The 23,509-nt window shown below is 47.3% G+C and overlaps 1 protein-coding gene across 3 annotated transcripts in view; it reads right to left on the reverse strand.

Moving 5' to 3' along the window:
• The window catches only part of DNAJC13 (DnaJ heat shock protein family (Hsp40) member C13), a 2,820,731-nt gene that overhangs the window by 1,576,058 nt on the left and 1,221,164 nt on the right, over positions 1 to 23,509 (reverse strand). For all 3 annotated transcript variants that reach the window (XM_069648714.1, XM_069648713.1, XM_069648715.1), the window contains 2 exons: positions 4,839 to 4,942; positions 4,578 to 4,737 (listed from right to left, as the gene is read on the reverse strand). In XM_069648714.1, the coding sequence (XP_069504815.1) occupies positions 4,578 to 4,737; positions 4,839 to 4,942 (264 nt within the window). The remainder of the gene's footprint in view (positions 1 to 4,577; positions 4,738 to 4,838; positions 4,943 to 23,509) is intronic.

The raw sequence follows: 23,509 nt of genomic DNA on the forward strand, positions 1-23,509 counted from the left end.
ATCCTCTCAACTCCTCCTGATGGGTGATCTCAACATTCATCTGGACTCGCCCGACTCCTCAGGTCCTTTCTGCAGCCTTTGGGACTCTCTGCCCTTTCTATCCTGCCCTCTGGTCCCACACACACTGCTGGCCACACCTTGGATGTTCTCATCTCCACCGAGATCCCTCTCACTACCTCCCTCTCTTGGACTGACCAATCTTCTCTCGACACACCTGAAGCTCTCACCTCCTCTTGTAGCAATACATCCGGCACAACCACTTGGCTTCAAAGTTACCAGACCCATGAAAAAAGTGACAGTGGCTGCCTTTGCCGCTTCCTACTATCCACCACACACCCCTTCGGCTGACTCCCGCCCCAACAAAGCCCCCTCTAACATCAATCTCTCTATCTCCAACAATCTTGACATTCTTGCTCCATCATGAGGGTCCGACTGAAGCCTTCCAAAAAGTGCAACTCTTGGTACGACTCCGACCTGGCTGCCCTTAAACGCAAGTGTAGGGCAGCTGAGTGTAAATGGAATGCGTGGGGCGAACCATCTCACAAACTGGCCTGCCGCCTCCGTCAAAGGCATGATCGACTCTGCATCCGCACCAAGAAAAGTGTCTTCATTCCCGCCTGCATCTGAGCGGCATTAAACAACATGGCCAAACTTTTCAAAGTCTGCAAGGAACTGGCCAATCCTGCAGCAGCCTCTTCTCCTGTCACACCCACTCAGGACCTTTGCTCGGCCCTGGCTGCACATTTCACCACAAAAATCCAAGACATCCTTTCCACCCTCTCTTCCACACCACAGCATTCACGAACACCAGAGCCTCCCTTGGCCACTCCTCCTCTTACCCTCTTCTTTTTTGCCCGTCAAAAATAATGAGATCACCAGACAAGTCCGACCTATGAAGCCTTTATCCAAACAGGTGGACACCTGCCCCTCCAAAACCATTAAAGACTAAATCGACTCACTCGCCCTAGTTTTGGCTGATCTCTGCAATCTCTCCTTTTCCACTGGAGCTTTCCCAACGGCCCTTAAGCATTCCCCTGCGCACCCTCTGCTCAAAAATTCCTCTGCCGACCACACAACTCTGAAAACTACCACCCCATCTCCATCACTATTTTCTTGGGCAAACTCCTGGAGAAAGTGGCTCTCTCTCAGCTGACCCTCCACACTAAATCTATTGGTTGCTTCCACGACCATCAATCTGGTTTTATAGCATCCAGAGGCACAGAAACTGCTCTTCTGAACACACGTGAAGACCTGCTCTAAAATCTTGACACCAACACCCCCTCTATCCACATTCTCCTTGACCTCTTGTCTGCCTTCAACACAGTCAACCACAGCATCCTGATCACACGCCTCCGTGACACCCTGGGAATCACAGGTCAGGCTCTGGCTTGGTTAACCTCCTTCCTCTTCGACTGACCTGCCCAGATGGAACTCGGACCCTTTCACTCGACTAATACTCTCAACCTGTGGAGTTCCCCAAGGATCTAATCTATTCCCCTGGTTCTTCAATGTCTATATGGCTGCCCTGGCATGTGTGATTGCCACTTTCACCTCTAACTTCTCATGCTACGTGGACACGCAACTATCTTTCAGGCTACCCTCAGCCACTGCCTCCTCTTCGCTCATATCCGACTGCCCGTTGACTATTCAGTCTTGGTGTGCTGCAAACTACCTCTGCCTCAATGCCACGAAGAATGAGATTGTTCACATTGGGTCCCCTGCTCCCCCTTCCCCATTCTCAATCCCTTGGCCCTGCGCCCGCACCCTCCTGCGAAGCAAGAAACCTGGAGTTCATCTTTGACTCCACACTTTCCTTCTCTCACATTTCAGATATCTCTAAAAAAAAAAAATCAGCTTCCCCGCCTCAGGGGTACTGTACCTTTTCTCACTTTCACCCAGAGGCTCACTATCTCCAGAGCCCTGGTTCTCTCCAGGCTGGACTATTGCAAAAGCCTCTTCCTCAACCTCCCTTCTTCTGCCCTGTGCCCTCTGCAACTCATCCAGAACAGAACCGCAAGACTTATCCTTGGCCTCAAGCCCAGGAACCGTATTTCTCTGGTACTGCAATCCCTCCACTGACTCCCAGTGACTGCAAGGATCAAATTCAACACCCTTTGCATTGTTCACAAGGCTTTCTGGTGCCTGGGACCTACCTACCTACCTACCTACCTGCAACGCTGCCTACCTAAATACTGTCCCTCACGAGCCCCCGACTCATCTACCTTCTGCGTGTGAGCCGGTTCTCCAAGCAGAGATTTGGAGGGAGATCCTTATCCTCAGCAGGTGCCTCCATCTGAAGTAGCCTCCCTGCCGCCCTATGTCTTGAGCCGGATCTAAAATTCTGGAAACTCCTCAAGACTTTCCTCTTCTCTTCCTTCTCGCTCCCTCTACTCTGAAAACCCAGATCTCCGTTTGTCCTCTCTCCCTTACAGCATGCTGCTTGGCTGTCAGGTGTACCTCAGTCTCACCGGTTCCTGGCACCCCCGCCAGTCCTCTTTCACACTTGCCTCAGAGCCCTACACCTCACCAACATTCAATGCACTTGAGAAATGTACTCTAGAGAGTGGCTCTTTCTGCAGTTAACCCAGTCTCAACCGACCGGGTGCACTGGATCCTCCCTTCTTCCCCGGTGACCCTCTGTGCACTTGCTCGATCTGTACGCACCACGCTTGAAGATCGTATGTCTGTTCTCCCTTGTCTTCACCCCTTAATTGCACTTAAAACTGCAGAATCGCTGCCAGGCCTATTTGCTATCTCTCAAACTGTTAAATGTATTTTTTACTCACTTACTCTGTCTGTGCAGACTTAGCGCCTCAGAAATTCAAGGGCTCTGAGCGACAGTTTTTTCCCCTTGCTCCCACCCTCCTTGAGCGCTTTTACTTGCCTGTGTATAGGTGCTGTATAAATACACAATACCATACCATGTTGTGCATAATCCATCCAGCTAGCAGATGAGTTTGAAAAACCAGTCATGATTTGAAGGCCAAGCTCTGCGACGCTAGTCCTGCTGGGTTTGCTGCTGATGCGGGTCCCAAATCGCGCACAGCGTGATTGCCATCATCTTCCACAGTGAGACTGCTGGTGAAAGTGGCCTCCTTCTAAGACAAAGTCTCTGACCCCGTCCAAACTCAGTTTGCCAGCGGACAAGCAGACTAACAAGAAATCCGGGGAGGACCCTTCAAAATTGGCTAAGACTTCTCAACCTATCAAGTCAATTGCGTCGACGGTCCCGTCGACAAGGTCTTAGGCTCCCGCATCGTCGACAACAACCACCACATCAGCATTGAAGGAGAGCGGGACCATGAAGAGGCTGCCTGCAACGGCCACCCCAGATGTGTCCTTGCCCCGGAGGCGTGATAGTGCTGCAGAGGAGGCAGCAGGCACCCCGGGATGGGGAAAGGCCCGGTAGCAATACCAACCCTGAAGTCTCCGGAGAAAGAAAGGAGGAGGACAGGGTCCCCAGATTTACACAAGCTCTGACGAGGGCGACTATGATCTGCTGGATAACTACTATACAGACTATGAGGGATGGGGAGATCCTGAGGGTGGTGAGCCTTTGGCCGCTCCTCACAAGAGGAGGCTTGTCAGTCCAGACCCTTCACCATTGGTTCTTTACACCCCTCAGCCGAAGGGCTGTGTTGCTGGATATCCTGGCTACTACACACACTTGTCACAGAGATCCAGCATAGGCTGCCCAAAACACCAGGGGCCTGCTCCACCACAGGACCCTAAGGGGGCCTCTGAGGTTGAGCCCTCCTCATCGGGAGAGGAAGTATAAGGATACGACTAGCCCTCAGTATAACCCAACCCCACTGTCACGTCACGTCACGCCCTGACACAGTCTGGGGCTCAGGCACCACACACGGACACAGGCACGGACAGAGCTACAGGCACTGATGAGGAAGACTACTTTGTGCCAGCTGACAGGGAAGCGCTGCATGTGGATGAGCCCCATAGGGCCTTCCCACCGGACGAAGATGGATCCTTTCAGTCCATGAGGTCCAGGGCCTCTGAAATGTTTCAGTTAGTGCCTGAGGAAACAAAGAAAGAAGGGTTCCTGTACCAGCGCCGCAAGTCCAGGAGAAAAACCATCATGTAGGTTCCCTTCCTGGATGATATTTGGCGCTAATGAAGAACCAGAGTACGGCCCCACCCAAGCGTGACAGGCTGGAGAAAAAGTACAGGGTACCAGATTCGGCCATCAGGTGCTTGAGATTTCAACCTCCCCCCAACTCTGTGGTCTCGGTCACAGCAAGGAAGCGCTCAGCAAATCCATCATCAGCATCCATTGTGCCTCCGGACCAAGAGGGGACGAGACTGGACATTCAGAGAATTTCAAATAGGATGCTTAATAGTAACACAAAGGTTGTGCTCCTTGAAACAAAACAGTGAGTTTCTGTTTAATCGTCATGTGAACAAAATAAGAAAACTCTAATTGCTAGAAAGTCAGAGCATTATTACTTGACATTTGACCCCAAGAGCACCAGCTTTATGAGAGGATGACATATGAAATCCCACAATAAAAGAGCATAGATGTCATGTTGTTCATTTTATCTAAAATAAGCTTTCGTCCTTACCCTTTCTAACATTGCAACAATATATCGCGTGTCCCCAAATGGTCCAATTTCTTCATGGCATCGCCCATACACAATAGCCAGTGCTTGTAAACATAGACATTTCATGTTCACTTTAGGCGTGAGTAGGAAACGATGGTACAATTCATTAAAAAATTCATACCTAAGAAAAGAAATTAAAAAAATGAAGAGCTTCTAGGGTAAAGAATCAGACGAGGACGTAGTTGCACAAATAAAATGTAATAACTTGGCACAGTGGCTTACGATCTTTTAATTGCTCCTGTCTCCTCGTTTTCATCTTCCTCCAGTAGTAATCTGAGGTAATAGTCTCCGATTTTTATTTCTTCTGCCAAGCACTCATATCGAACCTAAACCAACAAAAAACATTTATATCCCTGATTAACAAATTCGGGTTGAAATTCACAATATTATGTCACACACTTTACTATCCATACTGAAAAAAGCACCTTTCACATCACCCCAAAGGTCTCCAGTTACAACATCTACAGCTGTGGAGCTGCTTAAGTTTCAGCAATGATTCTCCAGTTTCACTGAAGAAATAAGAGGGATGACAGAAACAAGCCAAAGTAAAGATTGGGATGGGGGATTACAGCACAGAGGGGGGGAGGAGCAGCACACAATGCTGCATCTATTCACAGGTAAGGTGGCCCCATGATGGCACTGGGCATAGAAATGCTGGGTGATTGAATAGCCACTCCGTTTTCTTGTGTATGTGTTGGGTCTTGCTTCCCTTTCAAGGGAAGGGTAAGAGCAGAGAGTTTACCCTTTATAGAGCATTCCTTGCACTTCAGCTAGGTTTTGCGCTTTATATATATCCCATGCAAACCTACCTTGTGGTGTTGGTATAGGCATTCGAAAACTTAAACTGATATGGCATTGAATGAGTCCACTTAAAAGAAACCTGTGAGTAATCATCTTAATTGTAATAGTCCTCCTTTTTGAGTTACTCAAAGAGCAAACTTTCAAACTTGTGCTTCGAGAGCACGGCCAATGATGTGTTTCCCCAATAACGTGTTTTGAGCACTTCTGAGTATGAGGCATGATGAGGATATATTTCGACAGCATCTGTCCACTTAGTATTTTTCAGGCTTTTTCATTGATGAATCTGTGGATTGGTTCTAAGTGGTTACAGAGTATGTTGTGAAAGTCTACAATTTAGTAAACTCAAATTTGATCTACCTATTTTCAAACGGTTTCATTTTGTCGGTTATGTGGGTCTCGCTCAAACTGTAAACTTTAAAAAGTGACTGAAATAACTGCATACCTCGTGGATTATGTACACTGATTAAACTAAATTGCATGTCTTGCAATTATCCAGTGTATATTCATCAGCAGTGGCGTGTAGTTTTCCCTTACATCCAATTAATCCACCAAATTCTGGATACCCTGCAGTTTTGATGGACTTTCAGCAACCATTTAAACATACAAAATGCTTTTTCAAAAACCTCTGACCCCAGATTGGAAAAGGCAAAATTAGGGCCATTATAAAATTGTTTTACAATTCATCTTGGGTTTGAGTGAAGTATTCAAACTATCCAAAGACTAGCCAAAGGCTTTGCCTAGATGGAGGCAACATTTTATATTATTTCTGGTGAAGCATGAGCTACAGTATCAAAATCTGTCTAAAAATAGACAATTGGTTGTATTTCCATTGATACAGACTAAAGCCATTTTATTATTTTTTAAAAATGTTTTAATGTTTTTAACAACACGAACAAAACAAAAAACAAGGAAGCTGCGAAAAAGATTCTCCCACTCCAAACCCAGTTCCCTCCCACCTGCCCTTCAGACTCCCGCTCCCTCATCCCGCCTCTGGAACCTAGTCCAACTTGTTTATCCCGCTCACGCCTAGTGGTCAGTATCGCTTTCCAGGCATCGTCGTCGCCGCCACCCTCTTGACTGCATATTGGCGTTCAACTCGGATGAGACAGCAAGTAGTGCACATAAGGGCTCCAGATATCCGGTGGTCTGGTGTGCAGGGGGAGCGACCTAATAAAAGTTAGTCTCAATGCCATGACAATAGGTCACGTCCTTCAACCACATTCCCTTTGTTGGTGGTGGGCCCTTACCCCAAGACATGGCTATTTGCCGTCTCGCCAGCACCAACAGCAGACCGATCAGTTTCCTTGTTGCCGGCTGAATTTCAAGGGTGCACCCTAGCAACGGTACCATGGGACACTGTGGGATCTGTTCTCCCGCAATTGTGGACAGTGTAGACAGTACCTCTTCCCAGAAACTGCTGACCTGTGGACACTGCCAGGCTAGGAGAAGGAAGTCTGCTGGGGTAGTTCTGCATCTATCGCGCGCTGGGGAAACAGTCTCGTGCTGTCGGTGAAGTCTGCTGGGAGTGAGATATGTCTGATGCAGAAAGTGGAAGTGTATGAGTTTGAACCTCGATTTCAAAGCCAGCTTCTGGGTTTGTTTCTTTATGCAAGACCAGTCTTCGTCACTTATTGGATCTGCCATGGTCTTTTCCCACCTTGCTTTGGGGGCTGGCACCTGGGGAGTTGCCGCCAATAGTTTGTAGATGCTCGAAACTAATTTGCCTTTTCCCTTCACTAGGATTGTTTCGTGTAAAAGCTGCCACGTGGGCGGTCGTGCCGGGAAGGTGGAAAACAAGGACTTGAGAGCATGGTGGGTTCTGAAGTACATGAACATGTCCAGTAATGTGACGTGGGTTTAGCCAAGGTAAAGTGTACTTATTGTATTTAACACAAGAACCAACACCATGGCCTGCTTTAGGCCTGAGGACTACTCTTATGCTGCAATGGAAAATGTGGTCATAATGTGTATAGAGAATGGCCTCAATTGTGAAGGAAGTAAGCTTGAATTATTACAAAGGTTAGGGGACCATATGCATGGTTTCAGTGAACCTGTGTCCACTTCTTACAATATTGCTGGGAGTGAGGATGATGAGGGTTCAAACAGCTGTCCAAACTTCCAGAGGAGGAATATGAGGGTTCTGATGAGGAGGATGTTAGTTCACCCCCCTATCCTTCTCTTGCATCTACCTTACTGCCTACCATGTGCTCTGAGATATCTAAGGAACTGGATATAAGAAAATTCCTGTGGACAAAACAATATGATAATGTGGGAATATGGGAAAAAGCATAACAGGTCTGTAGAAGACAGTTTTCTGTACCCCTCTTCTTTTTCCAGGTCTTCTGTGTCTACAGCTTCCAGGTTCCCAGAATTGGTGAGTCAGTATGATATGAAGTATGACATTGTTGTATGGCTGAAAACCTTTGACCTCACTTGTAAAAGGTTTGGTCTGTGTGGGAGTGATAGGATACCCTGGGTTCTTTTTAGACTTCCCAAGAGAGACTGCCAAGTGCTCTTGGATTCACATGAAGTAGAAGGAGGTAACTGGGATAGGGTAAAAACAGCTCTCATAGATAGATATAAGAAGAAAGTTTCTCCATATCTAAACCCCTTAAGGGACTCTGAAAATAGATGTAGGTGAAAAAGTGCTGTCTCCTCATCCCTTAAGAAATCTGTCAATACTGAGTATAGTAGAAAAGCTGTGGTCTTAGACTCAGCTGAGCCCCCTTGTAAAAAGGCTGGGGCTCTTAACCTTGAAGTAAGAGAGGTCCCCTTAGGCGACCCCTCCTTAGAGATAAAATGCATTAACTGCCACTCTGAAGGGCACTTGGGTGTAGCACCCATAACTTCAAATAGGGACCAAGCCCCTAGGCCCACAAAGCTAGAGGTCACTCCTGTGACCCCACCTTTAGCTGCTGCTAAGGTAATGGCGTCTCTTGAAAAACCACATGTAGTGGAAGTGGTTCAACTAGTTCCCAGAAACTTAAAAACTTCTGTCCTAGTACCAATATGGTGTAATACCATTAACCAGGTCACTGATGTGACCCCACCTTCAGTTAACACTGAGTTGATAGAACCTCTTGAAAACCCACCTAGAGTGGAAGTGGTTCACCCTATGGATGGAAACGTATATATTCCTGTCCAATCTATAACACTGTGTAAAAACTTTGTTAAACCGGACAAGAACCTTAGTGTTTCATGTCACACACCCTGTGTGGTGTATGTCCTTTAGAATAAAGGCCCCTCCAGTTAAACCTGTAGTGGCTGAACCATTGGACGTGTCCATTTGGATTAGTTGATTCAACCACTTCCCATCTTGTTCCTATTTTTATCAGCATTAGGAGGCTGGAGAACGGGTGGCCTCTTGTGTTTTTATCTGCTGGGTTTATCAGTATTTGGTATCCATCTTTAACTGGTGGTTGTTGCAGCCAAGTTTCCTGCAAACATATTATAAAGTTGTTTGATAAGTCAACTGGGAAGTTGTTATATAAATGGCTAAAGCCTCATGTATTCCACGCGATCAAAGTGGTGACCACGTCCAGTCCAGGGGTGTCTAGTTAATATTTTCTTTCTTATTGCTGTTTGGTCCTGGTATTCATCGCAGACGTCGAGATTGTGTTCAAATGCATCCGAATCTGGTCGCGCAGTTGCGTTAAAGAGCTCTTTGACTCACACTTGTCCAAGGCTTCAACTACATTCTGTTTTATCAGATCCTGATGTTCTGAGATCTCTAAGCCTAGACATAAAATGTCATCCTTTGCGCCCATCAGCGACCTTCTGACTGCTTGCGAATTGATATGTAATAATACGCAGTCAACCCGTTCTTCGGAGATATATTCAACAATTTGTATATCTTCTGAGATGATAGTCCTTAGTAAAGGCACTGAGTGCAACAGGCGCATTATATTGCCTCGATTCAGATTAACATAATTTTCATCTGCCAACACATTTGCTAATTTTATTTTTGATGAGAAGCGCTGCAGCCCTTGATTGGGAGTCTTGGGCATTGGTTTTCCAATTTTTTGATTCTGAGCTAATGTTCTCTTGGTATTTAATACCGTGACTAGCTTCTCTTCTCTGTTGAAGTGCTAATCTGATTTTACTCCGACCTTTTGTTTGTCAAAAACCTCAACGGCGTTAGCACAGTTTTCTCCCATTTTTGTTGGAAAGCGTGATTGAAACTGTTTTGCTTTCAATCTATTTTGGTGAGTTTGGGTTTGTGCTACCAAGAGGCTCATGCTGCCATTTGAGGACATATCGTTGGAAACTCTGCTGCTTTCTTCACCTACATCATTTGAATAGGTGGACAGGTTGCAGAGTTCTTTAATTCCATTGATTGTCGAATCACAGCTTGTTTCCAAGTCGACTCTCATCCGTTTATTTGGGTTCGGTATTTCTGGCTTTAACAACTTTCTTACGTCGTTAGCTTCAAGATTCAGGTCGGTATTTTTTTGCTTTTCTTTTCCAGTGTCGTTCTCTTTTGTTGGTTCCAAGACGGAAGTTATCAATTGTTTAATTATAGGTTTCCTCGAAGAATTTTCTCGTGCAAATACCTTTGGTTTGGGTGGAGTTGTTAAGTTTCTAATGAATTTTCTCGAGTTTGATGTATGCTTCACAGCAACTAGGTTTTTTTCTTTTCTTTTCTTTTTTTATGTTGAGTATTAGTTGTTACCTCTCCTTGTCCTTCATCTTGAATGGGACCAAAGTTTTTTTGCGCTCCCATGGAAAATTTCAAATGACGCCTTAGTGTTAGAGCAGCTTGGCACCGCCGGTGGAATCTCCAGGGCACTGGAGGGGTCTGGTCTTTTGTTACCATCAGGTACTTGCCTCCCGTCGCTCAATTCAGGAACCTCCACTAACCAGGATTTCGGTTTCTCATATTTATCAATATTAGGCTTGTTTTCGTTCGTTGTTGTAATAACGTTTGTTTGCTTTGATCTGCAATGCACATTTCACTTAGTGCATCCATGTGTGCCTTCCATTCATGCCCATTTTCCTCATTTACAGGTTGGTTCGCCTCAACCTTGCTCTCTACTGGAAGGCAGTGAAAACCAAGTTAGCCCCAGCATTGGGCACTGCTAGCTGGGTGGAAAGTGTTTGCTGAGTTTGAAGCACTGAGCCATCTGGTCCTGTAATGATTTCATCTCCGAAGCACGGAGCGGTTAACTCTTTAGTCGAGTCGAAGTCCCCAGCTGAGGGCCGTTCTTTTAATTCTTTAGGGGGGCCAACAGCTGGAGCTGTGGACGATGATGAGGGAGGGGTTGGGTGGGGGCTCGGGTGAAACACAAATCGAAGAAGCTTGATCCGCGGACCCTGTAGGTTGTGACTCAACAGTCCGCTCTCACTCCTCACCTTCCCCGCTCCCAAGTCTTTTGGGCCACCCCTAAATCATCACTCGGTGGCCTTATGTCCACATCTATGTCTGCTGAATTAGAAGTCATCCCACTCCCGATGCTAGAAAGTGCATGTTTTACTTTTAGACGAGTTAGAGGACGTGTGTCCATGATCGAGTCGTCTTACCTGGCAGCTGGCTCCCTGCCGCAGACTGAAACTCTGCACGAAACTCTGTGTATAGTAGTGAGACTAACCTGAGAAAGTAGGTTCCTAGGCCCATTTTCCAGAGGACAGCAAAGAGATAGTGCCATTCCACGGAGTCAAATGCCTTCTCCGCATCGAGAAGGCCTGCCACTGCTTGCATCGATGGGTCGAGTGCTTCAATGACCCCGAATAGTCTCTGGATGCCAAAGGTTGTGTTCCGTCCCGGCACGAAGTCAGCCTGGTCCACCAGAACCAGGCCGGGCATCAGGGGGAGGAGCCTATTGGTCAGTATCTTGGCCAGGATCTTGTTGTCTAGGTTTATCAACGAAATCGGCCTGTACGATGCACAATCCTCGGGCGGTTTCCCCAGTTTGTGTAGCAGCATAAGATTAGCTTCTCTCGTTGTACGGAGTAAATAGCCTGTTGCGGCTTCGTCATAGACGCTCAGGAGGAGCGGGGCGAGGGAAATACTCATTGGCTTGTAGAACTCCCCGGTCAGACCATCCGGGCCAGGTGCTTTTGACCCTGATAATTTCTTTATGACTCCCAAGATTTCTTCGGTCGTAATTTGTTTATTGAGGTGGTCTCGCATTTCGTCAGAGAGCCAGAACAGTTCGGTGTCTTCCAGATATTCTTGGAGAGCATTAGTATCACCTGTGCACCTCGAGCTGTAAAGTTCCTGATAGAAGCGCCGGAAAGCCTCCACGATTTCGTGTTCTGTATATACCAGCTTCCCTTAATGATCGTAAACACATTCAATCGCCGGAGGTTTCCTGTCTGCTGCAAGCATTTTAGCCAGGAGGGATCCTGATTTTTGGCTTTTGCCATATTGGTGCGTTTGATGACTTCTCGCTAAATAACGGCTCTCACGTTCCACGTTGATCCTGAAGTCTTCTAGCTCCTCCTTTAGCCGGGCCAGGACGGACTGGTCTTCTGTTTCACCGTAGGAAGTTTCCAAGTCTTTCAGCCGGGTTTAATTTTTTTGAAGGTCGTTTCTGATTGTTTTCAAAACGGCATATTCTTTGGCGATGCAGACTCCTCTCGTGTAACACTTTAGAGTTTCCCACAAAATGCTGTATGACGGGGCCGATTCTTGGGGTTGACGGTCAAGAAATAATTTATTTCCTCCCGAAGTTCCTGGGCGACCACAACATCTTGGAGGGCTCCTGCTTTAAACCTCCATGGGCATCTGTGTTTGACGTTGTATAGTTATAGTATGACTGGATAGTGGTCGGAGATGGTTCGGGGTAGGATCGAACTCTCGCCCCATTGAAATGTGCCTGTTTTGGATACCAGCAGGTAATCGAAGCGTGAGTCGGTTCCATGCACCCACAAATGGAACGTATATTTGCGGGCCTTGTGGTGCGATCGCCTCCAGATATCTACTAAGTTGTATGTGTTGCAGATGTCTTGGATTTCGGCGCTCGCTTTTGAGGGCGTGCCAGCTGTTGCGCTGGATCTGTCTAAATTGGGGTCTAGCAGCGTATTGAGGTCTCCTCCCCAAATTATTACAGCGTTATCGATATCTGCCAGGTGTCGCATTGTCCAGTAAAAGGGGTTGGCCTTGTCAACATTAGGGCCATCCGAGTTCATCAGAGCCATGTTGACACCTGCCAAAATGCCATGTACCAGCAAAGCTCTCCCTTCAGCGTCCCATGAGACTTTAAGGAGCTTGAAGTTCATATTCCTGTGGATTAGCACTGCCACCCCTCTGGCATATGACGAAAATGAGGAATAACGATGGCAGCCGCCTCCAGGGGCCCATTTGTTTTCAGTGGTTCTGGTGAGGTGGGTTTCCTGGATAAAGGTGATGTCAACCTTGTGCCGCTTCAAGTAGAGTGATATCTTCCTCACCTTTGCCGGATTATTAGCACCTCTGACGTTCCATATGATAACCCTAAATGGGCGACTGCTGCATTATTTCTTAGCAGGGCTTTGATGAGTGGTTTTCGTGCTCTGGTGGCGGGCGAGTCTATCCGGGCATTGCTTTGTAATCTTCCATAGGGGGAGGGTAATGGTGAACGAGCCCGCAGCCTTTACAACTATCCCAACTTGAGTCTGGACCTCCTCTCTCCTTCCCTTCGGGCAACCCCCAAACCGCCCGATGAAGAACCCACCCTCTTTAACATAACCAAACAAATTGTGCTGTGCTCAGGGCGTTAACGCCTTCCAAGATTCGCTGGCCCTGGTTTGTGCCCAAGAAAATGTGTGCTTGTGCTTCTTTCTGAAGAGTTTGGCTGGATGCTTGGCTTTGCCGTCCTGCACTGTTTCAGGGAGGATTTCTCCCCCTTCTCCCTCTCCTATGTGGTTTTTGATTTTCCCCTTGAGGGCAGCAGCCAATGCAGTCACAAAAAGAGTTGGCCTCCTATGGGGAGGAAAAGAATTGTGTCTTCTCTGCTTGGAGGACGCGCAGTTTGGCTGGGAACAACATTGACTATTGTATTCGGCCATCGCTTAGGCAGCGTTTCACCCCTGCGAAAGCTCTGCGTGCGGTCTGCACCGCTGGTGAAAAGTCTGGGAAGATCTGGACCCTTATCACCGTCGTATTGGTGAGCCCCCCTTTTCTCTGGCCAGTCTGAGTATTGTGTCGCTGTCTCTAAAATTCATTAATTTAGCAATAATGGGGCGTGGCACTGCCCCTGGTATTGGGCGATTAGCCGGTATTCTGTGTGCCCTTTCCACGACAAATAAAGGGGAGAATGCTGCCACTCCAAATAGATCTTTGCACATTTGTTCCACGAAGTCTTCCATCTTTGGCGGGGTGTTTTGCTCTCGCACTCCTACCAGTCTAATGTTACTCCGGCAACTGCGCCATTCTAAATTCTAGTTTTTGGCAACTACTTCTTTCATCTGGCGCTTCAACGTCATCACCCTGAGCGTCAGGGATGAGGCGCCGTCGTCTAGGTCTGATATTCTCTGCTCTGCATTGTTTAGCCTCTTGCCGTGCTTATCGAGGCGGTGCTGTAGCAGGTCCACTTTAGTTGAGAGGGCATCCATTTTGGAATTGAGACCGCCTATACCTGCTTTAAGGTTGAGAAGGATTTCTCTTATATTTGAGGTGGTACGGCTTCTCAGATCATTGTCATGTTCCATGCATAGCTCTCAACCATTTGCCTTGCAAAGGCGGGTGAAATCACCCGATTTTGTTTTTGGCGGGTGAGATGCCCATTGGAATGAATGGGAGTGCAGGAGGCTTGGCGGGTGAGTCAGCCCTTTGCAAGGCGGGTGACACCCGCCAAAAGCGGGTGAGTTGAGAGCTATGTCCATGGCTGTTGCAGGAGCAAGTTGCTGGTTTGGTTGTCTGTGGGTTTTTCACTATAGCCCCCGTTTCAAAGGTCCGCTTCTGTTGATAATTATCAGCTTTGCCCATACTGGAACTTCGGCTCCTAAGTCGCTGTGGGCAGGCGGCGTGGGGGCCAAGGGTGTCCTCGAGGCGGTGCGTGTAATGCTGTCCAAGCGTGTGTTATTTGTTTAGGTTTGGAAGGAGGCCGCGAGTGCACTAAGCCCCTCTTTAGGCTGGCTCATAGTATTTCGTGGGGTCCACTGGAAGGGGTTGTGGCTCATTATCAGCCTCGAGTTGGCCGCTGCTACCAGGGTCTCTGAAGATTGTCTGCTTTGGGTCAAAGTGGGCACGCGCCACTATTGAATATATTTTAGGGATAGCGCGCTGCGATATCTTGAAAATCCACCGCGGCTCCGCCTGGATATGTAGGGATTATGGCCTCTGAAGTGAATGAGGGGCCAGGTGTTACGGTGGCCCCTCGGCGGCGACCTATACAAGCCCTGGATGCTGCCCAGAGGAACGATGGGGGGGGAGGGCGCGCTGACAGCTCAGGCTGAAGGCAGTGGGGGGGATGCTGCACTCTCCTCCCGCTGGTCCGGGAAGTACCACCACAGAAAAAATAAAATAAATAATAAAAACACAGCTTCCAGCCTCTGTGGCTGCCGACCGTCCCTGGGTGCCCCAATGGGGTCAGGGGGCGGCCCGCGCTGAGGGGGAACGAACCGGATTGCTGGTGGCCCCCCTACTGGCTCACAGCGCCTGGCCGACGGCCTTCCAACGTCAGTGCGCCGCCCACGCACCGACCGTTTCTCTGCACTGCTGCGAGCGGCGGGGGTCTCCACTGTCCAGCAGCGTGCACCAGAACGCCCCTCCTCCACCTGGTTCCCCGGGCCGCGCCGCCCAGGCCCCTCAGGCTTTCTAATGCTCGCCAGGCAGCCTCCCAAATTCTCCGCCTCAGATGCTGCCGCTGCTCCGGGGGGCTGCAATCTCTCTCGTTGTTCGGACCCAATCGCCAACGAACCGCGTCACCTCCTCTGCGGGCCTCCTTGGGTATGGCGACACCCAGCCTCTTGCAGCTTCCTGTCGCAGCCCGCGAGGGTAGCAAAGAGTGGCTCGATAGCCGGCCGGTGGTCCGGGGGTCTGTCTGACTCGGCGGGCTGGTCTCGCGGCCGCACTTTGCTGCTTGCTAGTCTGCAGTCTTCTCTCCTCTGCCCACTGCGCTTATTTTGAGAACGGCGGGTAGTTTTCTGCCTGCAGGTTCCCAGTATCATACGGGGGAAGTGTGCATACACACACGAAGCACTGTTTTTTTCAGGCTGTTTCCAGGGCTCAACACGGAGCTCGCTAGTGAGCTGCCATCATGGATGGCTCTCTAGCGCCCTCAGACTATAGCCATTTTAGAACATGATTAGGCATGGAACCTGAATGGCAAATCTAATTTCTAAATGAGCTTGTGTGATACTTCAAAAAGGATTTTTTTCTAAATTAAATGGGCATTACGTATTGCTTCGAGAATGGTTTTATCTTTTATGTAAAAGATTGGTTTTCTTTTAGGTAGTGGAGGATAACTGCGAGGTTAGGGGGAAGGTAAAAAGGTCTACTTTCTAGAAAGAAAATTCTGGTGGATACATCTTTCAGCCAACAGATTTCTCTATTGATAGAAAAATCTTCTAGGGACAAGTTTGGCTTCAGTAGTTTTTTCAGCCACCAGGGGCGGAGCACTGCATCACCACATCAGCAGTAGCCACAACTCCTGTTGTGACTTAATGAGTGTTATGCCTCATTACCTAGCTCAGCCCAGTTTTACACATACACAGAGCAAGAGGGAACCACAGAACTACCATAGGTTATGAGCATAATGAGGACTGGGGTAGGAGGAAGAACAAAACCATTAGAAAAAAAACAATGCAGAAGGGAAGCTATTTCTTCCTCCGACAGACACCTTCTTCCCACAAATTCCTCTACTCCGGGGAATGCGTATCTTCCAGCATCAGCACTGTTTGAGTGTAATGATGACTCACAGCAGGAGCGGCAACAGTGGGATTGCCTACAGAAACAGGCCTTCCCACAGGAAGGAGAACGCCTCCCTCATCTCCTCGATTGGTGGAATCTGCTGGCAGATTTCAGGCATTTAGAGTTCACTGCCAGAGCAAACAGATCGATCTGGGGCCTGCCCCACTTGAAGGTCCACCTGGTCCTGCCGAAGTTCCCACTCGTGGCAGGTGCGCAACTCCCTGCTGAGGGAGTCTGCGATGGTGTTCTTGACTTCCGTCCAGGTGAAAGGGGGCGAGGAACATCTCTTGTCCGATGGCCCAGTGCCACAAGTCCTGCGCCTCTTTGGAGAGCGCTGGGGACGAAAGCCCCCCTGCTTCCTAATGTAGAACATTGTGGTGGTGTTGTCCATGAAGATCCTCACCACAAGCCCCCATACAACTCCTGGAGGGGGCACATTTCCCTAGAGCAGAACAACTGGTGAAGGCAGACCACTTGAGGTGTCTGCCAAAAAGCGAAGTGTGCACCCAGGCCGCCAAGGACTTTGTCTTTATGGGTGACCGATGAACGCCTGCTAAGTTCATCTGGTTCAATGTTCACCTTCCCAGCAAATAGTAGTCACAGAAGGAAACATAACCTTCCAGCACTCAGAACAACAGTTGAATTGCCTCCCTGAACAGAGGCACACCACAGTCCTGTTTAGGTTATGCAGGACAATGGTGCTGTCAGCTGTTAGAATGCATTCCTAAACTCTGGCCTGGTGGAGGCCACCCATATTATTGTGAACAGTGAGCAACTTCTGGGAGTTTAGCCAAAGCAATCAAGGTAGCATGGAGAGAGGCCAAGGCTAAATCTCAGGAGAGGTTAGTGGGGTCAGCGGTCCACAATGAGTCCCCACAGTGAAAAACCAAGGATTACACTTATTTATTAAGGCCCAGAAAACACATGAAGTGACTATGACCCTCCCTCCTCTCCTCCCCCCAATACCTGGCAAGGAAGGCACGTGATTAGGTCGGGTTAGCACCAACTGTTCACAGGATTTACAATCCAGACTAATAAAATGGGGCCTTGTGCACAGAAGTTCAAAGTTTTCATGTAGTTTAGGAGTTGGGGGAAAAATTAGGAGAGGAGTCCAGGAGACGTGAAGATGGGTCCAAAACTTAGATGAGGTATTATTGTATCAAATAAAACAGTTAACAGCTTTCGGAGGGCTTTTATTAACAAGTTGTGCTAAAGCCAAACAAGTGTAAAAGTTTAAAAAGTTAGGCAAACTTTTCAAGGGTGGAGATGGGGGGCAGGTAAGTATCACTTCAACTTACCACCCGTACTGCAATTTCTCTTCAGACTTGGTGGGTCATCAGAGGGTCTTCTGAGGTAACATTTCCCACCTTTGGTCACTAGTGCCCAGGCGCTGCAGGTGCAAGAAGAGTTCTGGTCGTGGGTGGAAGCTTGGTGCAACCTCTTCGACTAACAATGCAAGAACCACTGCTGCAGCACTCCTCAGGACACAGGGACAGCCACCATTGCACGGCGACACCAGCTGTTAGGACTGTTGCAGTTAAAGAAAGCCTCCCATCTCAGGACCTGTTGATGGCAGGTAGCTGACATTTTTCAGGAGTACCTTTTGTCGCACAAGCCGAAGACCGCTTGAGTTCTGGCCCAAAACTCGGAACAGCAGCGCTTCTGTTATAGTAGCCCAATCTGGGGCTTGTCAGTCCACTTGGCGGTCCAGGGACACTTCCAAAGGCTCCAACTTGCTTGAGTATCAGACGATACCAGGACCAGTTGTTCCCACCGGTCCAGAGGGTTGAAGCACAAACCAGGGTCTTCAGAGATCAGTAGCCAGACAGGGCTCCACCGGGACTCCAGACAGATCCGGTTACCAGGCTTCTTCAGGGGTCTTCCATGGTCTTCAGAGCTACAACAGGATTCTTGGCTCCTCTTCAGATCTGCTGGAATGGTTGCAGGACACCTTCTTATTCCAAAGTCAGGTGAGTGTTCAGACCCAGCCCTCCCAAAGTCAGGTGAGTGTTAAGACTCAGACCTCCAATGGCAAGATCTGGCCCACACTTGCACACCAGCAGTGGCCCTATCAGGGACTACTGTGGGTTTCAGGCAAGCATGCACACCAGACTCTCAGGCGCCAGTGTGTGGACTGAGACTAGACAGTCCCAGCCCACTTCCTTGGACCCCCATTCACATAGTATGCACTGGCCCGCACAAAGCAAGTATTTCCTGGGAAAGTGCACAACCATAAAAGGATTTTCCTGACCTGCCAGGGCAGGACGATGGCCAAAGAATAAACAAAAAACCTTGTGGCACGGCCATGTCTGGACACTAGCCACTGTTAGTAGCCAAAAGAGGTAGGGCTAACAGAAAGTACAGGAAAAAGTAACTGCTGCCACCAGTTTGTCACACTGTGGGTAACCAAAACATCTTTGTGAGTAGTCTAGGGTCATACAAGAGAAACCATATTGCATTGTAAAATACATTGTACAATGATAAAAAGTTGATTTGAGAAATCAAAAAGCACACACATTTTCAAAGTCTTCAACTGTGTCCCGATTGTTTCTCCCGGTCTGGGATAGATAATGCACATAAGGACAGTAGGTCCACCTACTTCTCAATGGAACACTGCTCTGCTCGAATGTTCAACACCTATAGGTTGCACACAAAATCAGTAGTCCAACTAAATTAATTTTGACTTACGAACTTCGTTCAAATCCAAAATGTTTTCTTTTGTTCATTAAACAAACCATATTTAAATTCCGATTTGTTCACCAAAAAGTTAGGCCAGGATGAAAAACAAAAGCAAAATGTTTGGGGGTCCGTATGTTAGGTAGAATTTCATTTTTGTACATAATTCTCCCCACTCGCTAGTCCCCCAGCACTTTCTGCTGGACTCTTGAACTGTTTTTTTGAGTGAGTGGGAAGCTTTTTCAACACTCCCTCAGTCCTTTACTTTATCTCTGCGAACCTTTTTGGTTGTATCTTTAAGAGTCATGCTTTCCTCCAACTTAAGCATCTTCAATTTACTTCTGCACTATACAGCACTTTCTGTGCAGTGTTGCTGGGAGCACTTTCAGCTGTCAATTTTCCTGTGATAATCGTTATCAAGGACAGGGGGACAATTTTTGCCCTACACAACTTATTTTGTGGAGTCAACCTCTCGAACGAAGAATCCACAGAAGGAGGATGTCTCCAGCTACCGCCATGGACTGCTGAGTAACCACTACAGTTGCAGCCTCTGATCAACAGGGAAGATCCAGACCGGACAACTTCCTTCTTCAGACGGTCTAACCTGACCACCCTGAACCACCTTATAACTAAACATTTTACTTGCGAGCAACACAGAAGATATCTGCTGTTTTTGACAACATTAACAGTGCCTTCCTTCCTTTGTTCTGCCGTCCAGGTGCCCTGGTTTCCCAGTGCCTCTTCTGACTGAAACTCTTATCCCCAGATAGGGTTGGACATTTGAAAGAATAGGGTGCCTAAAAGTACTTCGTCAATATCTGTGTTACTTACCTAAAATGGTGGTTACAATAATGGATTTGCTAAATTTCAATGCTACTCTGAATACTTAACTGTATATCATCTAAGAAGTTTACTGTTGAAATGAGTAATGCTTAACAAAAGTCTTACTGTAACTATATGTGAATACATTTACTTACCTGTAATTCTAACACCGTTAGTTGCCTCAGTGTTTATAATAAATACGAATAATTTTTATAAAACTATGTACAAGTGTATTCATGACTATAGATGTGCCCCGAGTTCTTTGTACTTACCTACAGCCCTTCACCCTCCTAGACTAAGTCTGCCTGCTCAGCCATTTCTACCAAACCTTTTCGGTAGTACCGGCACACCTACGAATTGGAGCCCTGTACACCCAAGAGTGAGTCTTCTGAAGTCTCACCACTGCAAAACTCGCTAACACCATAGAATATGGATGGAAAGTTGCTAAAAGAAAGCTTTCCTAATGTCAGCCAGTATTTGGACACACATTGACATGGAGGGAAGACAATTCACAAGGGCTAGCCTGATGACCCACAGCTCCAGGAGGTTAATGTGCGCTCTTACCACCATACTGCACCACAGACTGTTCAACATCAGTTCACCTAGTTCTGCACCCCAGCCATCAACTGCTGCCAAGTTTTCAAATAAGGCTCACCCATTAGCAAGGTTTCTTCAAGGGCCTACCAGAAATGTTTCAGTGAAACAATGATGAGATCTGAAAAAGTTGTGTCATGTTGCCCATTTACTGAGAACATTCACAGCTTTAACAGCCACTGAAGTGACATCATGTGCAACCAGGCCTCTGCAACAAGAAAAACACAGGTGATCATGAGACCCAAAAGACAGAGAAAGGCAGAGTTCTGGACCGAGTTGTGGTATCAAAGGCAATACCAGCTGGACAATGTCGACATGTGTAATCGCACTGCAAAACATATGAAGCTCATGGATTCCAACCTAAACCTACCAACGGAAGGAACGCTTAATTGTGCAGATTGTAGCCATCTTTCTGTTTTGGTGAAAAAAATGCTAGTGTGCAGATACTTAGGGTGATGTTCTGCTGCAATTTGAACACTAGAATAGCAATTTTTATTTTTTTAAACTTGTATTTATTGGTTTTACATAGAATAAAACATCAAACATTATAACATCCCCCTCTCCCTCCCCCCTCCCTTCCCTCGGATCGCTTAATATCATGATGTCAAGGGGTTCCTTTTACAAGTTGAAGGTGTCCGACACTTTGATATTATGGGGGCACCATTGTGCCATAAAGTCTGACTGGAGGTATTGCAGAGTTCCTTCCCATTCCTTTACAAACTTGTCCCTCGTTCCTTGGATTATGTGGGTGAGTTTCTCTATTGTTATATGAGCCCATACCTTTTGTAGCCAAGTATAGGTCAGTGGGGTTTTTTTATTCTTCCAATTCTGGGCAATTGTTGTCCATGCCGCAATTAGAAGTCCCATAAAACTTCTCCACTGTGATTTGTCGTAGAGCCTTGTTATGTCATCTCTAATTCCACATAGCCACACCCCTTCTCCAATCTGCCCCACATCCGGGAACACCTTCCCCATCTCACCTCCAACTTCCTCCCAGAAAGGCTTTATGCCTTTACAGTCCCACCAGATATATTTCCACGTTCCCACCTCGGCGCAACCTCGCCAACATTGATTTAATGTTTTGGGGAACATCGATTGCAGCCCGTTTTGGGGTATAATGCCACTGTGTCATTATTTTGATCCACATCTCTCTGGTCTGTGCCGAGCGAGTCATTCTGGGGATCTGTTTCCATAGATCCTCCCACTGTCTTTTCGTCGGCTCCTCCCCTAGCGTGTTGCCCCACTTAATCCTGTATGACCACTTAACTTCCTCCCCTTGTGTGTTTATGAATTTATACAGAGTCGATACCCATTTTTTTGCCCCTGTGTTGGAAATAATATAAGTCTCGAACAATGTAAGATCCCTAGTTGCTGCTTTGGTGATGATCGGGGAGCTTAGCCAATGTTTTAACTGCTCATATCTATATACATCGCCTTTGGGGAGAGTGGAGTTTGCAAAGCAGGATTCTAGTGACCTGATTTCATTGTCCTCGAACATTTCCCCTATTTTCGTTATGCCTGCTTCCTCCCAGTTATCATACGCCCCTTGTTCCATCCCTGGTGGGAATTGTGGATTCCTGCTTATGGGCGTAAAGTGTCCCAGCGATGTGGTCATTATACCTTTCCGTGTTTGGCTATCCCATGCTTCCAACGTGGTCTTCATTATTTCACTTATCCCCAAGTTCTCGTGTCTGTGTTACCTCTGTTTCCAGAGAAGCTCTACCAGTGGGGTTCTCGCTACTGCCCTATCTTGTTTGGCCCAGATCTGCTGCAGATTCTCCCCCAACCATTCCCGCAGAACCTTAAGCTGCACCGCCTGAAAGAATTTCTTGAAGTGGGGAAGCGCCACCCCCCGCCTCGCTGGTTGGTGCCGTGAGGACGGTCCTAGCTATTCTCAGCGTTTTCCCTTTCCTTATGAAGGATGATGCCAATTTCGTTAGAGTTTTGAAGAACGTATGGGGAGGATAGTCATCTTAACTGTCTGTATCCTGCCCCACCAGGATATTTGTAAAGGTTTCCATCTGCCTACTTCTCTTCGGATGTTTGCGAGTAGCTGCAGGTAATTTTCCCCATAGAATTGCCCAATTTTTTGAGGTACTGTTATTCCCAGGTATTTTATACCCTTTTCTACAATCTTAAGGTCCAGTAGCTTTGCTTCCCCTTCTATGTTTGCTCTATCCCCCGCCAGGATTAGGATTTCTGATTTTTTTCTATTTATCTTTAGACCCGAGATGGCCCCAAAGTCTTCTAATTCCCCAACTGCCGCTGATAAAGTGGATTCGGGATCCTCTAGAGCTATTAGCATATCATCCGCGTATGCAATAACCTTATGCTGCTGTCCTGCCATATCTATCCCTCTAATGAGTGTTGATTCCCTTATTTTTATTAGTAAAGGTTCTAAAAAAAATAGCGTACAGTAATCGGGAAAGGGGGCAACCCTGTTTTGTCCCTCTTGAAATTATCACCTTGTCAGTTACCTCTCCATTAATGGCTATTCTGCTGGATGGGGAGTTATAGTTTGCTCTAATTCTCGCAATATATTGTTCTCCAAAACCCATGCACTTTAAAACTTTAAATAACATTGACCATTCCACCCGATCAAAAGCCTTCTCGGCGTCTACCGATAACAGTATCGCTGGGGTGTGAGTTATGCCTATTTTTTCCACTAGATGAATGAGCCTCCTAATATTGTCATGGGTTTGCCTGCCTAGAATGAAGCCTGATTCGTCCATACTGATCAGTTTTGGGAGGAGCGGGGATAGTCTTGTTGCCAGAATCTTCGTATACATTTTTGCATCTAGATTTTTCAGGGAGATTGGTCTATATGATGCAGGGTATATGTTGGATCTTTTCCTGTTTTGTGGAAAACTAACACCTTTGCTTCGTTCATTTTGGGGGTCACGTTGCCGCTATCCTTAAATGAGTTAAGGAGCTTAGTTAAGACTGGGGTCAATAGTATTTTTTTATAAAACAGGGCCGTAAAACCATCCGACCTGGTGCTTTGTTAACTGGGAATCCATGTATTGCTTTTCTAACTTCTTCTTCACTAATTGGGTTCTCTAGGGACTGTTTATCCTCTTCTGAGATCCGCGGGATCTGTATGGCTTCTAGATAAGAGTCTTGGGCGTCTGTATTGGGACGTTCTGTGGAGTAGAGAGTTGGTAGT

This window comes from Ambystoma mexicanum, chromosome 2q, assembly GCF_040938575.1.
Source record: "Ambystoma mexicanum isolate Mex_15411 chromosome 2q, UKY_AmexF1_1, whole genome shotgun sequence".
Classification (NCBI taxonomy): Eukaryota; Metazoa; Chordata; class Amphibia; order Caudata; family Ambystomatidae; genus Ambystoma; species Ambystoma mexicanum.